A 23,935-nucleotide genomic window follows, 5' to 3' on the forward strand; every position below is an offset into this window, starting at 1 on the left:
ATCCGTTATTTTTGTACATATGCAAGTATATCTATAAAATAAATTTCCAGAAGTGAAATGGCTTTGTCAAAGAGAATGCATGCATTTGTAATTTTGATAGATATTGCCAAATTGCCGTTAATTAGGGAAATTTGAAGAGATCATCTATTTTAAGGCCCCATTAGGGGCGCCTGGGTGGCGCAGTCGGTTAAGCGTCCGACTTCAGCCAGGTCACGATCTCGCGGTCCGTGAGTTCGAGCCCCGCGTCAGGCTCTGGGCTGATGGCTCAGAGCCTGGAGCCTGTTTCCGATTCTGTGTCTCCCTCTCTCTCTGCCCCTCCCCCGTTCATGCTCTGTCTCTCTCTGTCCCAAAAATAAATAAAAAACGTTGAAAAAAAAAATTTTAAGGCCCCATTAAATGTTGCCTTATTCTTTTTTTTTTTTTAATTTTTTTTTTTTAATGTTTATTTATTTTTGAGACAGAGCATGAACGGGGGAAGGTCAGAGAGAGAGGGAGACACAGAATCCGAAACAGGCTCCAGGCTCTGAGCTGTCAGCACAGAGCCCCACGTGGGGCTCGAACTCACAGACCGCGAGATCATGACCTGAGCTGAAATCGGACGTCCAACCGACTGAGCCACCCAGGCGCCCCAAATGTTGCCTTATTCTTAAGACTTTCTTCTTCAGCCGGACTTTTCTTTCTTCCCTTTCTCCAAATGGAACTAATCCTTACCACTCTTAGGCTTTTTCATAGCTCGTTGTACTTTGCTAATGATGTTCATTATAATCTGCTTTAAATTAGAATTAGTTGTATATATGGCTGTTTTCCCCAGGTGGGTTGAGTTGTCTTTTCTGCTTTATATAAAAATTTGAATTTTTATTGACCTGGCATTATTTCTTTGATGAGTCACATCAAGATCTTTCTATACAGCTGATCTGTCTTTAGCTCTCACTTTTTCATGGCAGAAGCAAGGTCAGGGGTGCTCTTAACTGGAAAGGATCCCCTGGGTTTGTCTTGGCTAGAATTCGTTAGGGGACATCTAGATGTCTGATTAACTGTGGACTGGACTGCAGAGTGTGGTAATAACTCTGGGGATTTTTATCCTGACAGTTACTGGAATTAACTGGGCAAAAGTACGTGCTACAAAAACATTTTTGTTAGTGAAGGCTCTTGTCAGGTAATGAATAAAAGTATAGCCAGTGAAATGTTATTTAGTGAAAAAGATTGATGGTAGGCTTTCATATATAATCCTACACATTCTTTGTTTAGAAAAGGAATCTCTGACCTCAGAGTTCTATCAAATTGAGAATATTAAATATTCCTGTCAGTCATGAATGTCTTAGGAAAATATTGAGATCTACCAACTATGATTGTCAATGAATGGCAGCTAAGAAAAGAAAGGAGATCTAAATATATTGCAGGAACTTTTGATTACCGAAATTGTTATAAATACAGGGGCGCCTGGGTGGCTCAGTCGGTTAAGCGTCCGACTTCGGCTCAGGTTGTGATCTCACAGCTCGTGAGTTCGAGCCCCGTGTCGGGCTCTGTGCTGATAGCTCAGAGCCTGGAGCCTGCTTCGGATTCTGTGTCTCCCTCTAACTCTGACCCTCCCCTATTCATGCTCTGTCTCTGTCTCAAAAATAAATAAACGTTAAAAAAAAAACTTAAAAAAAATAAATACAAAGACTATTTTTAAAATAGTTACAGCTTAAGAAAAAAACAAAAAGGAGTAATTAAAAAGGGAAGAGAGGGGCGCTTGGTCAAGAGAGTCAGCATGTGACTCTTGATCTTGAGGTTGTGAGTTCAAGCTCCATGTTGGTTACAGAGTTTACTTAAAAATGAAGTCAGGGACACCTGGGTGGCTCAGTCAAATTGAGCATCTGACTTCGGCTCAGGTCATGATCTCACTATTCATTCGAGCCCCATGTCAGGCTTTGGGCTCACAGCTCAGAGCCCAGAGCCTGCTTCGGATTCTGTGTCTCCCTCTCTCTCTGCCCCTCCCCTGCACGCACACTCTGTTTCTCTCTCAGAAATAAATAAACGTTAAAAAAAAAAATGAAACTCTTAAAAAAGGGAAGACAGAATTTCATGAAAGAAGGAATATACAGAAAACTATTTGAACAGATTACAAAAATGAGTAAATGAAGGAAGAACGCGTAGAATGATTATCTTTTAGCGTATGACCAGAATGATTCTGGTAACAAGATTTTAAAAATAACATTTATTGGGGCATCTGGGTGGCTCAGTTGGTTGAGTGTCTGACTTCGGCTCAGGTCATGATCTCAGTTTGTGAGTTTGAGCCCCACATTGGGCTCTGTGCTGGCAGCATGGAGCCTGGAGCCTGCTTCAGATTCTGTGTGTGTGTCTCTCTCTCTGCCCTTACCCCACTCATGGTCTGTCTGTCTGTCTCTCTCTCAAAAATAAATAAACATTAAAAATAAATAAGTAAATAAAAACAACATTTATTATAGTCTTTTTCTGGCTATAAAAGTAATACATCTCAATTGAGGATAATTTGAAGTTACTGGGAAAGAAAAGTCTACTAATGAAAATTATTGGCTGTGAACATTTTCAGGTTTGTCAAGTTTTCATATTGAGTTATGGTGCCATCCATGAGTCTTTAGGGTATTGATTTGATCCTGTGAAGCAGTAGAGTGGAAACAATGTATGATTTCAAATCAAAAGATGTTGGTTGATGTCTGGTTTTATCACTTACTAATTCTGTGTCCTCACATAAGTTTAGTTAACCTCTCAGAGCCTGTTTCTATGTCTGTGAAATGAGCAAGACTAAGACCTTGCTATCACAGTTTATATTCCAGTGGAAGAAGACAGGCAGTGAACAAATAAGTAAAAATATAAATAAAATTAATTTTAGGTATTGAAAGGTATTGTTAAAAAAATAAAACAGAGTAAAAAAGGGTGGAGTGGCATTGAAGGTGGGGAGGGGTAGTATTTTAGATTAGGATAATTAAGGGGTACTTCTCTGAGGAGGTAACATTGCAGCAGAGAGCCTAATGTGAAGTAGAAGAGCTAACCATTGGAGGCATGTGAAGAGATGGCTTTCCAGCTGGAGTGAGTAGCAGAAGATGCTAGAAACACAGTTGGTTGTAGCATAAACCATAACTAAATCCATTTTGGAATGGGGCCAATGCCAAATCATGGAAATCTTGTAGGCTGAATAAGAGTTTGGACTTAGTATTCTAATTTGAGCTCTCTGAGAACTGAGATCATGTATTATTCATGTTTGGCTTTATTCCCAGTACCTAGCATGTAATAGTTACCCAATAACTTGATTTATGAATACATGAATTATATATTTAGAGAGGGATATAAGTTGCCATCGTTTTTGAATTGAGTTTGAATGAAATAGCCAAGACATGAAGAGGTTGGCATCTTTACTTAGAGATTCCTTGTGGTCTTACTGTACTTAAATGTAACCAGCTTAGCATGATTCTGGATATGTGAAGGCATTTAGTGTTTTTCTTTTTTCTTTTTAAAAAATGTTTATTTATTTTGAGGAGGGGGGAAGAGAGAGAGAGCACAAGCAGGGAAAGGGCAGATAGACAGGGAGAGAGAAAATTCCAAGCAGGCTCTGCACTGTCAGCATAGTCTGATTTGGGGCTTAATCTCATGAACCATGAGATTCTGACCTGTGCCAGAATCAAGAGCCAGACACTTAACCTACTGAGCCACCCAGGCGCCCCAAGTGTTTTCTAATGTACAAAATTTATTTATCATAAATGCTACTGTATTTTAAAATGTAGGTAGAAAAAAATTGGGCTCACTGATCACTAAAATGTTAGTTTTTAACATGATTTAGAGATATTCTCTAATTTTCTGTAATTTCAAAATAAAAAATTAGAAATTTAAGTAGTATTTTATTGTGACAGTAATGCGCATTTCTCCCATCTACTTCATGTGCTCAAGTGTGTGAGTCTTTTGTTATTTGAAGCTCATTTTATTATTCTTTACTTCATTTTGTTGTAGCCTCGAGCTGTGGCAGGCTTTCGAGGGACAGTTCGTTATGCGTCAATAAATGCTCACCGAAACAGGGTAGGTATATGAACTTAGAGTCATATCTGCATAAGCATGCTGATGGCTTGAATCAGATTGACTTTTTTATATTAGAGTACACAAGTGTGGAAGGTACTTGGAAGCAAAGGGTAATGTGTTAGTAATACTAATGTATGGTGGTGTGTATAGTAGATAGTAGATGCTCGCAGCTACATAAAAATAAAATTGGATTTGTTGGAAAAGATAATAGCTCTGTGTGTGTGTGTGTGTGTGTGTGTGTGTGTAGGGAATCTTGTGTCCTTAATTACGTATAAGTAAGTGTTAACAAGTTGAATATAGAATTTTGAAGAAATAAATTATCTGTGTTCTAATCTTAAGTTATTTGGGAATATCATACTATCAATACCTAATGAAATATAGGAGTCAGCATTGTACCTGCAGTACGCATCTAATTTGTGATATCCCCTCTCCATTAAACCTTTTCTTTTCATGAAGATCTCTCAAACAAAGATAACTTTAAAATTTGCATCTTAGTAAATTATACCTTTTAGATTAAAATTTTAAAGTCTCTTTTTTACTTTGCTCCTTTTGTTCTTTTGATTTTTTTTTTTTCTTATTCTGAATCTTAATTATGAGTGGGAAAGGTGTTTATTTTATGGAATTGGAGTCCTTGAACTTGTCTGGATGAAGCTGAGGCATTTAACAAGTGATTCCTTGATAAAAGAGAAATCTTTTGGGGCGCCTGGGTGGCTCAGTCAGTTAAGTGTCTGACTTCGACTCAGGTCATGATTTCACAGTTCATGAGGTCAGGCCCCATGTCGGGCTCTATGCTGACAGCTCAGAGCCTGGAGCCTGCTTCAGATTCTATGTCTCCCTCTCTCTCTGCCCCTCCCCCACTCTTGTTCTGTCTCTCTCTGTCTCAAAAATAAATTAACATTAAAAAAAAATCTTTTCTTGACCTTTTATTACTTTATTCTTGTTCCGTGAAGCCAAAGTTGCCTTATTGACAATTTGACTAATGCTAACTATAGTAAGAAGAGTATGCTGTGGTCTTATATGCTGTGCTCTAGTTAATTTAATTTGGTTTCTTATAATATGATTATAAACTGAAAATAGGAAAAGTATTTTTATCAGTGCATAAGGTAGCACTCTGCCAAGCCTGTCAGCTCATTTGGTTTGATTCAGTGTTGTATTAATATGGCATCTAGTCAACTATTCTGCCTTGAAAAGATATGTTCTTAAAATCCTTTAGAATTACTAGGCTTTCTAATTAATTCTGTGTGAAAATTTGGTCAACATTAGAATCTTTGAGATAAGACAGTCTTTCTGACATAAGCATAAACATTTCCAGAGATCATTATAACTACATATGCATTTCCAAAGAAGCTAGTAGAAAGAGATTATATATTTTTACTTTTTTACGTTTGTACAAATTTCTTTTAAAAAGCTTTTCTAGTATAGAGTGCTCTAACAGTTAACTCTGTTAACCTGCATATTATTTGTTTTTCATCTGACCTTGGTAAAGGAATTTGATTATATATATCAGCAGTTCTTAACCTTCTTTTCTGCTCCCAAGACACCTGAGATGTAGAATCCTTTACAGAGCTTCACAGTGGTTGTTAGTTAATGTGGTGATGCAGGAGTGCAACTAGTGGAACTTTCAGAGGTGCTGGTCTAATTTGAAAAGACTGCTCAGATAATTCTAATATACTTCTTTCTTCCCTATTCTGTGATCTTGATAATTTCTAAGCATAATGCACTCCATTTCTTTTCTTTTCTTTCTTTTTTTTTTTTTTTTGGTACCTTGATCTTAAACTTTTAACATGAATAATTCTCAGACAATATACAACTTTTCAAAATACATGAACTCTGTTCACTACATTGTTCTACATTTCAATCCATTATTAATATTTGTAGTATCTCAGTAATTTGAAGAAATTATTTTACTGTCTTCTGATTCTGTGGTTGCTACTGAGAAGATCTTTGTCCATTTAATTTTTGTTATTTTTTATTTAGTTTGTCATTTTTCTTTGACTGTTTTGGATATCTTCTCTTTGTCTTTGCTGTTCTACAGATATGTTCTTTTGTGCCTGTATGTGGATTTCTTTATAATTATTCTGTTTGCAGGGTGCCTGGTTATCTCAGTCAGTTGAGCATCTGACTTAAACTCAGATCATGATCTTGCAGTTCATGAGTTCAAGCCTCACATTGGGCTTGCTGCTCTCAGCGCAGAGCCTGCTTGGGATCCTCTGCCCCCCACCCCCACCTCTGCCCACCCCTGGCTTGTGCTCTCTCAAAAATAAACAAACATTAAAAATAATTATTATTCTGTTTGGGATTTGTTGTGCTTCCTAAATCTGAACATTCATGTCTTTCATCGATTTTGGAAGAACCTCAGACATTTCTTCTTTAAACATTGCCTCTTTCTCTTTCTTTCTGTACCCTCTTTTTTCATATCTCAAATTGATATATTTGTTAGATCTTCTTGTTTTGCCCTCCATGTCTTTTAGGTTCACTCTCAGATCTAACTCTTTGTGCCTCTGGTTTGCATTTCTAAATACTTTCTTCAGATCTGTCTTCCAGTTCATTAATTTTTTTTCTGCTTATTTTGATTAGCTTTTTAATCTGTCCCTTGAGTTTTTAATTTCTAGATCTTCTTTTTGGTCTTTTTTCAAATCTAATAGGTCTTCTTATTTTTTTGGGTAGGATATGGTTCCTTCCTGATGACATTTATTCCCTTTTTTTTTTAAAGCTTAAACATTCTAAAAATTCTTTAAAAAAATTTTTTTAATGTTTATTTATTTTTGAGACAGAGACAGAGCTTGAGACAGACAGAGGGAGACACAGAATCCGAAGCAGCACCAGACTCTGAACTGTCAGCACAGAGCCCAACACACGGCTCGAACTCACAAACTATGAAATCATGACCTGAACTGAAATTGGACGCTTAACCAACTGAGCCACCCAGGCCCCCCTAAACATTCTTTCATATTCTGTATCCTATAATTCCATATCTGAAATTCTTGGATATCTAATTCTGCTCTGTAATTTATCTTGTAATTAGCTTATGATAGCCTGCTTTCTAATGTATTTTATACTTGTGAATAATGAGCTTATATTTTTTGGGACTTTATAGGACTTCTGTGAAGCCTGAATTTATGGGTTCTTTAATGTTGACAGGATTTTCATTTTCATCTGTCATTACTACAGGGTGGGATCACCCAGAAAACAGTTAATTTCTGAACTTGGATTCCCAGACCACACATGTGGTATAAATTTAAACCCCAAATCTGAGTGAGGGGCAGGACTATGGTAACAAATTTTCAGGGTAGTTTTTTTTAACTACTAACTTTATCCCTTTGATAGTGGTTAAATTTTACAGAAAAAAAAAGTTATTGCTATAAAATGTACATACCAAATATTGAACTAAAGATAGCCCTTTGAGGGTCGGAGCTATATGGTGAGGGCCTAGGGGAAAGTGTCTCAGTTACAGCTTCCGTCTTGTGTAGTATCAGTACTTTTATACCTGTTCCCTTCCTGATTGATAAAACCCTGGTTGATAAAACCTGTAACAGATGTTCCCAAAGGCAAAGTTTCAGCATCAGCTTGCTTCTCTTATTTCCAGCTTTCTTTTAATTTTGGCTCCTAGAATTTGCTTTAATTCTTTTTTTTAATTATTATTATGGTAAAGAACATATCACATTAAATTTACCATGTTAACCATTTTTTTTAATTTGAGTATAGGTGACACACAATGTTACATTAGTTTCAGGTGTACAGTATAGTGATTCAACAACTCTTTGTTATGCTATGCTCACCAGTGTAGCATATTAACCATTTTTAAGGGATAATTCAGCAGTGTTAAGTATATTCACATTAGTGTGCAATAAAGTTCTAGAACTTTTTCATTTTGCAACACTGAAACCCCATACCCACTAAATGCTAATTTGCCCTTCACCTTCCTTTTTAATGAACTGATATATTAATTAATGGGCTGTTAATTATATTTCCAGCATATCTAGGTTTTGGGATGTTCTTTATACCAAAAAGTATTTCATTATATCTATTTCTGTTATGCAGATTGTTACATAGCTATGTAGATATATTTACCAGAAGATTTTATGGGAAATACATTAAAATTTTAAGCCTCATAAGATGAAACACAGTGGTTAGGCCTTAGACAATGTAATATACTCACAAGGAGTGGTAATGTATTGTGACTGAATTCTCTTTGGCTTATGAAGGAAATGGGAAGACATGATGACCTTTGGTCCTTATTCTACATGTTGGTGGAGTTTGTGGTTGGTCAGCTGCCTTGGAGAAAAATAAAGGACAAGGTAATTTTGAAAACGGAAATGGAAATAACAGTTTTAGTAGGGGAAGGAATAAAAATTTCTCCTGAGTAGGCATAATTGATGAGAACATACTTACATATAAAAATTAAAATTAAGCTGATATTAAAGATCTAATGTTAGGATTTTTTTTCTGTGTACATGGAGAATAGATACTCCTTTGAGTATCTATTAAATCATCACTTCTGATTTGATTTCTAGCTTTCCCTCTTTTCACTACTTCTCCCATATTCATTTTTATAAGTCAAGTAAGTTTTTAAATTTTAATTGTTACATTATATTGTTTGATTTGAAAACTGTGAACAAATGTGTTGGTAAAGAAAAGTAGACTAGATTTAACTCTTTAACTCTAGATAACTCTTGTTTTGGGTGAACTGTCAATTCACTGATGCAGAACTCTGTTACCCTTTTGATTATCCTCCCCTCTCCCCCTAAGGCATTGTGCATTAAGCTATTAGTAAGAGCTCAATTCTTGCTTTATACTTAATTACCACTATCTCATTCTCTAGTACATACCCTTGAGACTATTACTGAGAGGCTGTTAATGTGTAGCTGCCAAGAGAAATTGACTTTAGTTCCTGTTCTCTTTACTTCCCAGGAGCAAGTAGGCTCTATTAAGGAGAGGTATGACCACAGGCTTATGTTGAAACATCTCCCTCCAGAATTCAGCATCTTTTTGGACCACATCTCTTCTTTGGATTATTTTACAAAACCAGACTACCAGGTAATCATCTTTGGGAGTTCTGTGGGCTAATCCTTCTCTCTCATTTAGTCTTTGTCTTCACTTACTCTAGCTTTGAGGGTATTGTATATGAGTATGGGAGGTCCTAGAATGATATTATTTTAATACATCCTGAGAAATGTGGTGACTGACTGATGAGGACTGTGTGTGTGTGTGTGTGTGTGTGTGTGTGTGTGTGTGTTCCCATCTGGAAGAACATACTTCATTAGAGTTTTAGATTTGTGTATGGTTGAACAGATTTTACTGTTCCTGCTGTGATTCATCTGGTATATAGAACTGCTGATAGTTGAAATTATGTAAATCCTATAGCTAATTTGTTGACCAGAAGGAAATGTCCAGCTAGGTAATGTATCTGTTGAGGGCTTAGGGCTATAATATCGTATGTTAATATGCTATGGAACAACAGTTGGTGAAGATCATTGGCTCCATTTTATCTGTGGTCAGTGAATCATTTCCTTAGGGTTTCCATTAATAAGGCCTTATAAGGATTGACTAAGTTTACCACAAATTGCACCCCTGGCCCCAACCAACTGTATTTCAGAAGATTCTTTTGCTCTCAGGGAGAACTTAATATAGCTTAATGCAAAATAATCACTACCACTGAAGACATAAATGAAGCCACCCATAGATTAAACCAGGCATATGTCATTTCATTCCACTTTGCTTTATTGCACTTTGCAGATACTGCATTTTTTACAAATTGAAGGTTTGTGGCAACCCTGCATTGAGCAAGTCCATCAGCACCATTTTCCAATAGCATTTACTTATTTTGTGTCTCTGTGTCACATTTTGATAATTGTGAAATATTGCATACTTTTTCGTTATTGTTATATAGTGATCTGTAATCAGTGATCTTTGATGTTACAACTGTAATTGTCTTGGGGTACCATGAAACATACCCATGTAACATAGTAAACTTAATCCATAAATGTTATGTGTGTTCTGACTGCTCCACCGACCAGCCATTCCCTGTCTCTCCTTCTGCCTGAGCTTCCCTATCCCCTGAGACACAACAATATTGAAATTAGGTCAGCTAGTAACCCTATGATGGCCTGTCAGTGTTCAGGTGAAAGGAAGAGTTGCACATCTCTCACTTTAAATCAGAAGCTGGAAATGACTCAGCTTAGTGGGGAAGGTATGTCAAAAGCCAAGATAGGCTGAAAGCTAGACCTTTTGTGCTGAACAGTTAGCCAAGTAGTGATTGCAAAGGAAAAGTTCTCGAAGGAAATTAGAAATGCTACTCCAGTGAACACATGACTGATTAGAAAGCAAAACAGCCTTATTACTGATATGGAGAAAGATTTAGTGGTCTGAAAAGAAGATCAAGCCAGCCACAGCGTTCCCTTAAGCCAATGCCTAATCCAGAGCAAGGCCCTAACTTTTTTCAATTCTGTGAAGGCTGAGAGAGGTGAGGAAGTTTCCAAAGAAGAGTTTGAAGCTAGCAGAATTTGGTTCATGAGGCTTAAGGAAAGAAGCCCTCATCATGACATAAAAGTACAAGGTGAAGCAAGTGCTGAGATAGAAGCTGCAGCAAGTTATCCAGAAGATCTAGCTTCTGAAGGTGGCCACTACACTAAACAACAGATTTTCAATGTAGAAGGAACAGCTTTCTATTGGAAGAAGAGCCATTTAGGGCTTTCATAGCTAGAGAAGAAAAGTCAATGCCTAGCTTCAGAGGTTCAAAGGGCAGGTTGACTCTCTTGTTGGAAGTTTTTGCAGGGGCGCCTAGGTAGCTCAGTCAGCTGAGCAGGCATCTGACTCCTGATTTTGGCTCAAGTCATGATCCCAAGGTTGTGGGATCAAGTCCCGTGTCAGGCTCCATGAAGCCTGCTTAAGATATTCTCTCTCTCTCTCTCTCCCTCTCTCTCCCCCCTTCCGCCCCTCTCCCCCACTTGTGCTGGCTGGCGCTCTCTCCAGGCGCTCTTTTTTTTTTAAAAAAAATCAAATCAAATAAAAAAGAAGAAGCTACTGCAGCCGGTGATTTGAAGTTGAAAGCAGTGCTCATTTACCATTCTGAATATCTAAGGGCTCTTAAAAATGCTAAGTCTACTCTGCCTGTGTTCTGTAAATGGAATAGCAATGCCCAGATGACAGCATATCTGTTTAAAACATGGTTTACTGAGTATTTTAAGCCCCCTGTTAGGACCTACCACTCAGAAAAAAAGATCCCTTTCAAAATATGACTGCTCACGGACAATGAACATGGTCACCCAAGATCTCTGTTGGAGATGTACAATGAGATTAATGTTTTCATGCTTGCTAATACAGTATCCATTGTGCAGCCCGTGAATCAAGAAGTCATTTCAACTTGCAAGTCTTACTGTTTAAGAAATATGTCTTATAAGGCAATAGCTGCTATAGATGATTCCTCTGATGAATCTGGACAAACTAAATTGAAAACTTTCTGGAAAGGATTTACCATTCTGGATGCCATGAATAATACTGATGATTCATGGGAAGAGGTCAGAATGTTACCATGAACAGGAGTCTGGAAGAAGTTGATTCCAACCCTCATGGATGACTTTGAAGGGTTCAAGACTTTCAGTAGAGGAAGTAACTGGAGGTGTGACGGAAATAGCAGGAGAACTAGCATTACACATGGAGCCTGAAAACATGACTGAATGGCTGCAATCTCATGATAAAACTGTAGTAGATGAGTGACTTCTTATGGATGAGCAAAGAAAAGTGGTTTCTTGAGATGGAAGCTACTTCTGGTGAAGAATGCTGTGAAGATTGTTGAAATGAAAACAAAGAATTTAGAATATTCCATAAACTTGGTTGATGAAGCTGTGGCAGGGTTTGAGAGGATGGACTCCAGTTTTGAAAGAAGTCCTGAGTGGCTCAGTTGGTTAGGCATCCGATTTAGGCTCAGGTCATGATCTCACAGTTTGTGAGTTTGAGCCCCATGTCAGGCTCTGTGCTGACAGCTCAGAGCCTGGAGCCTGCTTCAGATTCTGTCTCCCTCTCTTTTTCTGCCCCTCCCCCACTTGTGCACACATGTGCTCGCTCTCTCTCAAAAATAAATAAATAATAAACATTAAAAAAAAGGTATCACATGGAACAGAGAGATCACTTGTAAAAGGAATAGTCAATCAGTGTGGCAAACTTCATTGTTGTCTTAATGTAAGAAATTGCTATAGGGGCACCTGGGTGGCTCAGTCGGTTAAGCGGCTGACTTCCGCTCAGGTCATGATTTCGCGGTCCATGAGTTCGAGCCCCGAGTTGGGCTCTGTGCTGACAGCTCAGAGCCTGGAGCCTGTTTCAGATTCTGTGTCTCCCTCTCTCTGACCCTCCCCTGTTCATGCTCTGTCTCTCTCTGTCTCAAAAATAAATAAACATTTAAAAAAACTTTTTTTTAAAGAAATTGCTATAGCTACCTCCACGTTCAGCAGCCACCACCCTGAGTAGTCAACAGCTATCAACATCAAGGCAAGACCCTCTACCACCAAAAAGATTCACTTGCTGAGAGCTCAGATGATAGTTAGCATCTTATAGAAATATTTTTGTTTTTAAAAAATTTTTTTAATTTATTTTATTTTATTCTTTATTTTAGAGAGAGCACATGCACAAGCAGGGGAGAGGGGCAGAGGGAGAGAGAATTTTAAGCAGGCTCCACATTCAGCATGTATCCCAACATGGGGCTCATTCCCACAACCCTGGTATCATGACCTGAGCCAAAATCAAGAGTCGGATGCTCAACTGACTGAGCCATCCAGGCACCCTCCAATAAATATTTTTAATTAAGGCATGTACATTGTTTTCTTTTTAGATATAATACTATTGTACACTTAATAGTATACAATACAGTAGAAATAACTTTCATATGCACTGGGAAGCCAAAAAATTCACTTGATTTGCTTGATTCTGGTATTTGCTTTATTCTGGTGGTCTAGAACCCAATCTGCAATATCTCTGAGGTGTAACTATAAAAATGGTGTATCAGTTTATCATTTTCATATACAAAGGACAATACATAGACTTTACTGTTAATGAAAATTTTACATTCATCAGTGTTGCCCAGTTGAAAGACTCTGAACAGCATAGTGAACTTATTTGTATGTGGTAGCTATTTCTGTGTGAAATGGCAGCTTTTGTATAACATATAAACAAGATATAAAACAGAGAGGCAATATATAGCCTTGAGTACTTAGAGACGTTGAGTGGGTCAACTTGTCACCTTCTTTCCTGTGTGGCTTTTTGCATTAATAACTATAGATTGTGTAACAAATGGAGAAAATCCATTGTATGCAAGTCACTTTGGAATATATTCTTATAGTTACATTTTATATGTATTTCTGAAATGCACAGAATTCATACTACTTGTAATAAAATTCTACCTGTAATACTAGATTCAGGAGGAGCTGGAAAATGTTCCAACTTTCTCATCTTAGGTGCTAATAATTTTTTATTGATAGAGTTTGCATGGGAGTATAAAAGTTGAGCAAGGAAAATAATTTTGATCACATTCAGCACTTAAGTTATGTCTATAATCTAAAGAAAACTATTGTATTCACTAGCTTAAGTTTGAAAGTTAGATTTATAATTATTTTATTTAATTTTTAAATTTTTTTAATGTTTATTTTTTGAGAGAGAGACAGAATACAAGTGGGGGAAAGGCAGAGAGAGAGAGAGACACACACACAGATTCCGAAGCAGGCTCCAGGCCCCAAGCTGCCAGCACAGAGCCCGATGTGGGGCTTAAACCTACAGACCATGAGATCATGACCTGAACTGAAGTTGGTTGCTGAACCAGCTGAGCCAGCAAGGCACCCCTGTTTATAATTACTTTAAATTAACATATTCTTATTCTCATGTTTTTCATTTGGACATTCTCCTAGGAGCTTCTCTGTGTTTTTGTCATCTAATAACAAAACAAAATATAATAATTTTACTACTTTTGGAAGAGAGAGAGCAGGCAAAATATTTTCTTTTGGTTCTTTCTGGCTCTCTGATCTCTCATAAGCAGTGAGTGGGAGCAGAGGACAGGTGGAAAGGAGAAAGATAATTGGGGAAAAGATTTTGGTGTGCCTGGTATGTTCTCATGACTAGTATCAATGTCACATCAGGTTCCAAAAAGGTCTGACTGCATCTTCTGTCTCTTGCTTCCCTCACAGAGTCCTCCTATGGACTTCATTTTGAGAAAAATTACTCTGCTTTGAATCTGAACACTTTGTGAACTAATGCTGTCCACATGGTTAATTTTACAGTTTGGTATCTGTTTGGGAATATGAGTTTAATTACTGTTCTTTCAAAATTTTAAATTCCTCATTGGACAACCATTGTGGTTAAAAACAATAATGAAATCTTCTATCAACAAGCAAAAAACAAAAAAAAAACCCCAAAAAAACACCTAGTATTTAGCATGACTGCTTCCGTAGCTACATCAAAGGTCAAAAAACATTATGTCTTGTATGTTCTGAGCCAAGACTGGAGTGAATATATTTTGTAATCAGAGTGTTAAATGATGCTGTTTTACAAAGCCATGTTCACTTTGAATGTCTCTGCTTTGTAAGCCCTTAAAAGTCAGAATTTCTTGCCAGAAAACATTTCCATCTTAACAAGTTGCACATAGCCAACACCTCATCCAGTAGCCATCTAGTCCAGACCTAGAGAGAAGAGTTGTTTTGCTCTTAACCAGGAATCTTTTATGCATGTCTTAGAATAATGGCTGGCACTTGCTTTTGGAAAGAGTTATAGTATTTTGGGAAACTACGTCCAAGTTTATCAGTGCTTAGTATTTATGTATAAGTGTATCTTCCCAGCTGGCTTTAAGTCCTGGAGGTACAACCATGTCTTCTTTTTTTGTCTTGCACTATCCTCACACTGTGCCTGGCACCTAAGTTTTCAGCAAATGTTAGGAAAATTCAATTTAATCTTAGTTTGCCCACAATCACCTACTAAGGAAATCTATAAATGCTGTTTTCTATCTGTTAAACTAAGTGAAGCTATCAGAATTATAGCCATGATTGAAACAGAGATCATATTATGAATATTATGGGGGTTTTTTTTGAGAGAGAGAAAGCATGAGCAGGGGAAGGGCAGGGGGGGGGGGGGAGGGAGGGAGGGAGGGAGGGAGGGAGGGAGAGAGAGAGAGAGAGAGAGAGAGAAGAGAAACAGACAGACTCCCAAGCAGACTCCATGCTCAGCCCAAAGCCCACATGGGAGCTCTTTCTCACAACTGTGAGATCATGATCTGAGCCAAGAGCAAGAGTCTGATGCTCAACCATCTGAGCCACCCAGGTGCCCCCAAATATCTGAAAGAGGATAAATTAAATTCTGAAAGAGGATAGCAACTCTAAGAAAAAGATGCTGGGATATGAATCTCTTCAGATGATAAAATTCTCTAGTTTTATACATGTACAAATACACACACACATGTGAGTGCATGTAAAATGTGAAATTTGATAAGCTCTGTGGATTGTACCCATGTAATTTTCCTGGTTTGGATATTGCACTCTAGCTATTTAAGGTGTTATTATTGGAGCACACTGGGTGAAGGGGATTTCTCTGTACTATTATTGTAATTTACTATTAATCTTTAATTATTTCAGATTAAAGAAAAAATGCTGGGCCAACATTTTCAGAAATGTACATAATGATTAAAAACACTCAACCCTATTGTGACCACCACGTAATTTAAATAATCCTTTTTAAAGTATTTTGAGAAAGGAAAATATCTCTGAGGAGTAAATAGGAAAATCTTAGCCTTGAATTCCACCACAAGACTCCACATGTAGGTGACACAGTTACTAGTTAATGGGAAACTAACATAGCATCAGATTGGATAAAGAAGAACCCTTGGGGTGGGGGGCGCCTGGGTGTCTCAGTCAGTTGAGTGTCCGACTCTTGATTTTGACTCAGGTCATGATTCCAGGGTTGTGGGATCAAACCCCACATCAGGCTCTGCACTGAGCATGGAGCCTGCTTAAGATTCTCTGTATCTCCCTCTGCCCCTCCCCGCCACTCACTCACTCTCTCTCAAAAAAAAAAAAATTAAAAAATAAAAGAACTCTTGGTGCCTTTGCACATTATTGTCATGGGAATGACACCTAACAATGCCATAGCAATACATGGGTAGGGTTATTATCCCCATTTTATGGAGACTTACTTTAGACCTGTTGCCTGGGAAATCTGGTGGTTTCCAGTAGTGGTACTGGAAGTGGTGTCTGAACCCAATTTCTGACTCATTCCAAAAAGCCCTGTTTTTTACCATCTTGACTTCTTTGGAGAGGTGGCCACAAACACAGCAGCCACTGTAAAACAAATACTAACATGACTGGTTAATAAAAATGCAGTGAAAGAACTACAGAGTTATATGAAGAATTATTAGAAATTCTTGTCAGTAATTAATGGAATCATGTGATCCTGACAAAAGACCACAAAACTATTTTTATTAGAGTGTTCCAGTGATGTGAAGCATTGTTTAGCAAGTTGAGAAGACCAATAAAACCCATAAATATCCACACTGTTGGTGAACCTAAAACTAAAATGTATATATCAGCCAGTTCATACAGTGCCACAGCATTGCTAAAATCAGAGTATATGATAGGAAATCCAAAGCTGACCACATTTCTTACTAATCTTGTTAATATACTTCCCAGGTTTAGGAATGGGACTGTTTAAGCAGAGGTTGCATCAGAATGCAGCAGGCTTGCCTCTTGCTGTTTTAAGATTCCCCTGAGTCTGATGTCATTGGAGTTAAATTTTTCAGAAGGCCTAGATGGGCTGTTAGGAAGCAAAAAAATAAGAGATTGAGCTGGAGAATAACAAGGGGGAACCTCCCATAAATTAGAGGGTCAGGGAAGGTCTATTTGTTCTGTGCTGTACCTTCCATCCTTCTGCCTTCTGCTGCTGGGTCTCTGGTGTCACCATCTTAGTAACAGACTTTTTTATCTGAGGCCCAAAGGCATATGCTGCATACGTTTATACTCTGATAAATGTAAGAAAATAATTCCATGATAAAAGGACATCTGGCATAAAAACTGCTTAGGATCGTTCCTTGGCAGCCCGGTACGGGCTGTAGCAGTGTGGCAGTGGCTGTCTGAGTGCTCACACAGCAAGGCGGGTACTGCCTCAGGGACAGGGACTCCATTTTCAGGAGGCATGCAGCTCGCTCTGTGAGAACCTCTATTTCCAAAGTCAAGAGAGTAGTCCAAGGTGTGCCATTTCTGTTCCCATATGCTGGGTCTCAATCCATCTTCCTTCTGGGTTTTCTGTAGCCCTCTAACTCTGACAATTTGGGGAAGTCTAAGCTATAACATAGGTAAGTTAAGTCAACAAAAATATGACCAAAATCAAATTTCTGAGGTCTTATAGCCATGCCGTTTCCAGTTCCTTTTATCTATTTAGTTTCCTTTTCTACATGTGTTATTTTTTCCTTGGGATTTAAATGAAAGGTAGCGTTATATGAATCTTTTAGTTAATATTATCACAAATACTTGTTCTTGAAATGTTTTGAGAGTAACTATTTAAAGGTTCTGGACTCGTAATTCCAACATGGGTTTCTCTCCCTACCCCCCGCCGCCTCAGCCTGATAGTTCTCTGGCACCAGCTGGGTGTCCTACAATTCAACTCATTTTGACACTATCTACCCAGAGATAGATGGCATCAGATTCCACAGGTTAAGGACTCAGTCCCAGAAGACCGCCCTCCACTTCAGATGCCATTCGCAAGTCCTGGTTGTCACCTGTACTTCTGACTGACCTATGACTATAAACCAAAGGTTCCCACAACCTCTTCCTTGGGCCTGGTTAATTTGTTAGAGTGGCTCACAGGCCTTGGGAAACCAGTTTTCTCACTAGATTACTGGTTTGTTACAAAGGATTTAACTTTGAAAGAGCCAGATGGAAGAGATGCATAGGGCAAGCTATGGGGAAAAGGTGTGGAGCCTCCATGCCCTCTCTGCGGGCACCACTCTCTCGGCACCTCCATTATGTTTACCAACCCAAGAGCTCTCCAAACCACATCCTTTTTAGTTTTTATAGAGACTTCATTATATAGGCATGATTGATTAAATGATTTACCATTGTTGATTGATTCATCTTCTAGCCCCTCTCTTGTTTCCTGGAGGCCAGGGGATGGGACTGAAAGTTACAAGTCTCTAATCACATTGTTGCCAGCCCTTATCCAGAGGAGCTTTCCAAAAGTTACCTCATTAACAAAAACCCAGTTGTGGTGGGAAGGGGCTTGTTATGAATAACAAAATAGTCATTTCATGTTTATGGCTCTAAAGTGATTTCAGGAACTGAGGACTATAGATCAAATATTATTATATCAAAAGATGCTCCTATTGCTCTTTTCTTTCAGGAAATTTCAAGGTTTTGGGAGCTGTGTGCCGGAAACTATGGACAAAGACCAAATATACATAAGAAATATATTCTGGTCATGTGATTGACCAAACTTATAACTTACAAATCACAACACTGCTGTTATATAAAAAGTATTGTGTTAGATACTGTGATCAGACATGCACCAACCTCTTGGAGCTTACAGTTTGGGTGAAAGAGAGAAACCAATCAAATAATCAGAAATAGCTATAAATATACCATTGATAGCATTTGGTCACCTTGTTGAGATGTTTTCTTCACTGGGTATCAAAAACAGCACACACTTGATTCTCCTATCTCATTGACCACTCCTTCTTGGTTTCCTTTGCCGAGTCTTCTTTCCAACCAAATGTTGGAGTGCCCTAGGCCTTTGCCCTTTGACCTCTTGATACCTACTCTCCTTAGATGATATCATCCAGTTCAGTGACTTTAAATAATACCTTTTCATATCTATATGCTGACTGTCAAATTTGTATCTATATACCCTATTCCTCCCTGAAACTTTCAGTATCCCAATCCTCAAACTCTCATAAAAGATGATCTTTGTGAGTGAGATCTTTATCCACGTCACATCAGAGTTTTAGAATTTAAAGACAAAAAAATGAGGGGTGCCTGGCTAGCTCAGTCAGTAGAGCATGCAACTCTTCATCTTGGGGTTGTGAGTTTGAGCCCCATGTTAGGTTTAGAGATTACTTAACAATAAAATCTTGGGGCACCTGGGTGGTTCAGTCAGGCAAGCATCCAACTCCTGATCTCAGGTCAGGTCTTGAACTCAGGGTGGTGATTTCAAACCCCACCATGAGCTCCATGTTTGGTGTGGAGCCTACTAAAAAAAATTTAAAAAAAAGAAAATTAGATCTTGAACAAATGAAGACAAAAAATTGAAATATATAATATAAACCAAATAAAGAGGCAGATTTCTTTGTGATAATTTGTGTATATGCACCTACATACAGCTGAATAATTTTTCAGCCCCCCCCAAAAATTGTAAGGAAGTACAATCAACTTCTGTATACCTAGATATACCAACTGTTAACACTCTTCACTTACATCAAACCATATAAAAATGCCCGTTTGACAAAAAAAATGATCACCTTGATGATTGAAACTGAATACACATGTATATACATACAACACAAATATTCTTTTGCCAAACCATCTGAAAGTAGGTTTTAGATAAGACACTTCATTATGTATCTTCTAAAAACAAAGACATTCTCCTGCATAACTATAAACTGGTAACCCAATTGAGAAAAATCAGTATTAATTCAATATCATCATCAACATATAGTCCTTATTCAAATTCCCCCATTTGTACGATTGTTCTTTGTTTTGTTTTGTTTTATTTTTTTTAAATCCTACTACAAAACCAATTGTGAGTCTGGCAGCTTTCTCAAGGAATAAAGCAATGATGTTTATTGTTAGCTTACTCTAGTGTTTTTCTTTATGGTTTAGCTTCTGACATCCGTGTTTGACAACAGCATCAAGACCTTTGGAGTAATTGAGAGTGATCCTTTTGACTGGGAGAAGACTGGAACTGATGGTTCCCTAACAACCACCACTACTTCTGCCACCCCTCAACTGCACACCCGTTTGACCCCTGCAGCAATTGGGTATGTCCTAAACAGATTATTTACCAGTGGCTTTCTTGCGTGCACTGTGTTAGCAGAAATGTCTTTTATTTCATCCAGGTTCCTTCAGATGACAAAATGCTAAGACATATGAGAAAGCCTATGGTTTTCCTTGAATTAATATTGCTCTTACATATGTCTGTTCAGATTTACTTTTCTTAGAAAGTGTTTATAGGTCATACTGTGAAATGGGAGCTTTGAGCTGGTATGGCTTGTTGATGTCAGATTTACAATGGGTATTCCTCACAATGAGAAGGAATTGTTTGATTTTAGTTCTAAAGAATATATAGGAGCCTGGAAAGAATGAACCACAATTATACCTAACTATACTATGCTTAAGTTTAGTGTGAACAAAACATGTAGCTTGTTGCTCTAAGAAGGTGATTTAATTTACAAAGTGTTTTAGGAACAGGTTATGGTGTATTGCCATCATCTTGGTTTTGTTTGTTTTCTCCCTTACATGCATTAAATACAGTTGGTTTTGTTTGTTATTTTTAAAATTGGGGGGCAGGGTTGTCCTTTTTTTTTTCCTGACCCATTTTTACCTGCTCTGGTTGCTTTAAACTATTTAGTTAACAATGAAAAAAGTAAGTAGGGAAAAATCATCATATAAATGGAGCTAATTGTGATAAACTAATCCATTGTTTTTGATTTTATATTGAAAGATGGGATCACCAGAGCTTATTGAATCAGAAGAGCTTACATGGACTTACATAACTGGAGATGATATCTTTGATTAGCTAGTCTGAGAGTTCTTAAGTGGGGCACCCTGACTGTCTACATTAGAATCATCACAGATGTTTGTTTAAAGTACCCATTTGTTGGAGCCACCCCAGACTTACCGAATCAAAATGTCCAAGGCACAGAATGTTTCTCTTGCTTCTCTGAGTTTAGAACCCACTGCCCTAGTCCAGCCACTCCCTTTTACAATAGAGGAAATAATCCTAACACTGAGTGAATCAATCATCCAACTGTAGGTAAATATTAGCAACAGAGCTAGAACCTGTCTAGAAATTTTGATTCTTGTTTTAGTGCCTTTGTCCTCCTCCTTTGATTGTTGTTAGAAGTAGATAAGTCTCAAACTTGCAAAAATCCAGGTGATAGGGCTTCATGGTAGCTGAAGTCAGTGAAGACAGTTTAAGTTCCCATCTCTCAATGTTTCCTCCTAAAATAAGACATAATAACAAGAAAGAAAAAATAAAACTACACAAAAACCATGTCCTCAACATAATTTGAAGACAAAGGATGCCTAGCCTAAACTCCAAAATAAGTAGAGAGAAACAAAAAACCACCAACTCTCTTATGTTCCTACTTCACTCAACCCTGCCCCCCAGGCTTTATAAAGGCAGATCACTAATAACTGGGGGGAGGATTAGCAATGGGACTTAAGGTCGATCTTAAACCAACACCAGAAAAACTGAACCTGTCTTACAAATGAAATTATTAGAAAGTGTCTAGGTAGATCAGGTCATGAACTACCAGGAGGTAAAAAAAAAAAAAAAAAAAGCTATGATTCAAAATACATAGCTTCTGAAAGAAAGAAAGAAAGAAAGAAAGAAAGAAAGAGTAGGAGGGAGGGAGGGAAGAAGGAAGGAAGGAAGAAAGAAAGAAGAAGGAAGGAAGAAAGAGGGGGGAGTGAGGGAGAGAAGAAAGAAAGACAGAAAGAAAGAAGAAAAGAGACAAAACAGAAAGGAGAAGTGCCTTTTATCAGTTGAGTGGTGAAGGGTCCAATCAGCAGAGAGAAACTACATAGTAATTTGAACAGGGAAGGATGATACAAGGAGTCATTACCTATAATACAAAATTGGAACAATGTGGCATAGACTAGTAAGAAGTAGAAATACGGTGCTAGCAAATACAAAGTGTAGCTCCTACTGTTAAGACTAAGATGGGGGCGCCTGGGTGGCGCAGTCGGTTAAGCGTCCGACTTCAGCCAGGTCACGATCTCGCGGTCCGTGAGTTCGAGCCCCGCGTCGGGCTCTGGGCTGATGGCTCAGAGCCTGGAGCCTGCTTCCGATTCTGTGTCTCCCTCTCTCTCTGCCCCTCCCCCGTTCATGCTCTGTCTCTCTCTGTCCCAAAAATAAATAAACGTTGAAAAAAAAAAAAAATTTAAAAAAAAAAAAAGACTAAGATGAAGCATCCAAGGAAGAGCTCCACCAGCTCTGACTCCAGGGCTGAGTTCCTGACCTTGTTGGATTGCTCACTGGGTGCTCACTGGATGGCCAGGAAGTCACTCTGATGCCTGGTAGAATTTGCTGAAAATCTGCCCTCTGGAACTTGATGGAAATCTGTTCTCTGGGGTGTCAGAGAAAACTATTTGCTGGTGTGTCTCACCAGAGACACTGTGCCATAAAACTGCTATTTCTCAGGGAAGCTGTTGGTTGCTGACCTCTTTGTGCTGCAGGAAACAGGTGCTGAAGATGCTGAGGCGTGGCAGGATCCTTGTGCTGGGGAGAGCCATACACACTGGAGAGACTTGCCAAGCTGCACACTGGAGCTCTGACAGAACACTTTCCTCTTGCAGTGTCTCTTCAGTGCCCTCTGACACAAGCCCCAGTGCCAGCTGGCAAAGGAAAATATTTCAAGGGCTCAGATCCACTTTCACAGAACAGGCAAAAGGGATGAATTTCAAGCTGAAGGCAGTACATCAATAATTGCAGAAGGGCAAAAGGGGAAATAAAATTTACCTACAAAAAGGAGAACTATAAAATCAGGATACTGTATCTCTCTGACCATAAAAACAAGTAAAAATCCACTAATGTGTTTGGACTTTGTTATATTGACAGAAGAGGGCACCAAACAAACTACAAATCTAATGAACTACTTCACTACCGCAAAAATGAACAAGAAAAAGATTTCCAAGGTCCATTAAGTCTTACTGAAAAAAAATCAGAAGAGAAAATCTAATTCATACTAAGGAAATTTCCTTTCAGAGAATCAACCACGAAGAAGAAGAAAACTCTAAGATAAACCCCAAATGGAAGTAAATATACTTGTGCATTTGAAGATAGGGATAATCACCTTGAATCAGAAATTTAAAAACTAAGAACAGAAATAGACCACAAAGTAGAGGAAGATGGGAGAAAAAGGAAAAGGAGAAGAGAGAGAAAGGAAGAAATGAGAGTTGACTGAACTGAATGGAAGAAAAAAAGATGTCTTAGAAGTGAAAAATTAGGGGTGCCTGGGTGGCTCAGTCGATTAAGCATCTGACACTTGGTCTCAGCTCAGGTCATGATAATATGTTTTGTGAATTCGAGCCCTGCATTGGGCTCAAGCTGGCAGTGCAGAGCCTGCTTGGGATTCTCTTTCTGTCCCTCTCTCTCTGCCCCTCCCATATGTGTGCTGGCGCTCTCTCTCTCTCTCTCTCTCTCTCTCAAAATAAACTTAAAAAATGAAAAAGTGAAAAAAATTATAAAGAGCATAAAGGAGAGTAGATTCAAATGAAAATTTAATAAGGGGCATTGATATAAAGTCGGGGGTGGGGGAGGGAAGCCCTAAAGGAATGAAAATAAGATAATCATTTAAAATGGCTGGAGAGAGAGTAGTGAAAATGGAATGCTGACAGAGGAGGAATAGCATTCATTATCGATTAAGTTAGAGTCCCTAATGGAGGAAAACAAAACAATACTGGTTAAAACCAAGAAACTCTATAGCAAGATAAAATGAGAAAACAGGGGACTAAGAGCATTTAAAAAGGTGTATGTCCAGAGTACACCATTAGAACAAAAAGGCAAGGGGTGCCTGAGTGGCTCAGTCGTTCAAGAGTCTAACTCTTGATTTTGGCTTAGGTCATGATATCACAGTTCATGAGATCAAGCCCCTCAATGGGCTATGCACTGACCATGTGGGACCTGCTTGGGATTCTCTCTCTCCCTCTCCCTTGTCCCTCCC

General features: G+C 38.3%; 1 protein-coding gene across 1 annotated transcript in view; it reads left to right on the forward strand.

Annotated features, from left to right (window-relative positions):
• TTBK2 (tau tubulin kinase 2) overlaps positions 1-23,935 on the forward strand; it is a 124,935-nt gene that overhangs the window by 60,686 nt on the left and 40,314 nt on the right. The window contains 4 exon segments of the mRNA XM_030318393.1: positions 3,967-4,032; positions 8,238-8,330; positions 8,944-9,069; positions 19,869-20,026. Coding sequence (XP_030174253.1) covers positions 3,967-4,032; positions 8,238-8,330; positions 8,944-9,069; positions 19,869-20,026 — 443 coding nt within the window.

The sequence above is a fragment of the Lynx canadensis genome, chromosome B3, assembly GCF_007474595.2.
Source record: "Lynx canadensis isolate LIC74 chromosome B3, mLynCan4.pri.v2, whole genome shotgun sequence".
Classification (NCBI taxonomy): Eukaryota; Metazoa; Chordata; class Mammalia; order Carnivora; family Felidae; genus Lynx; species Lynx canadensis.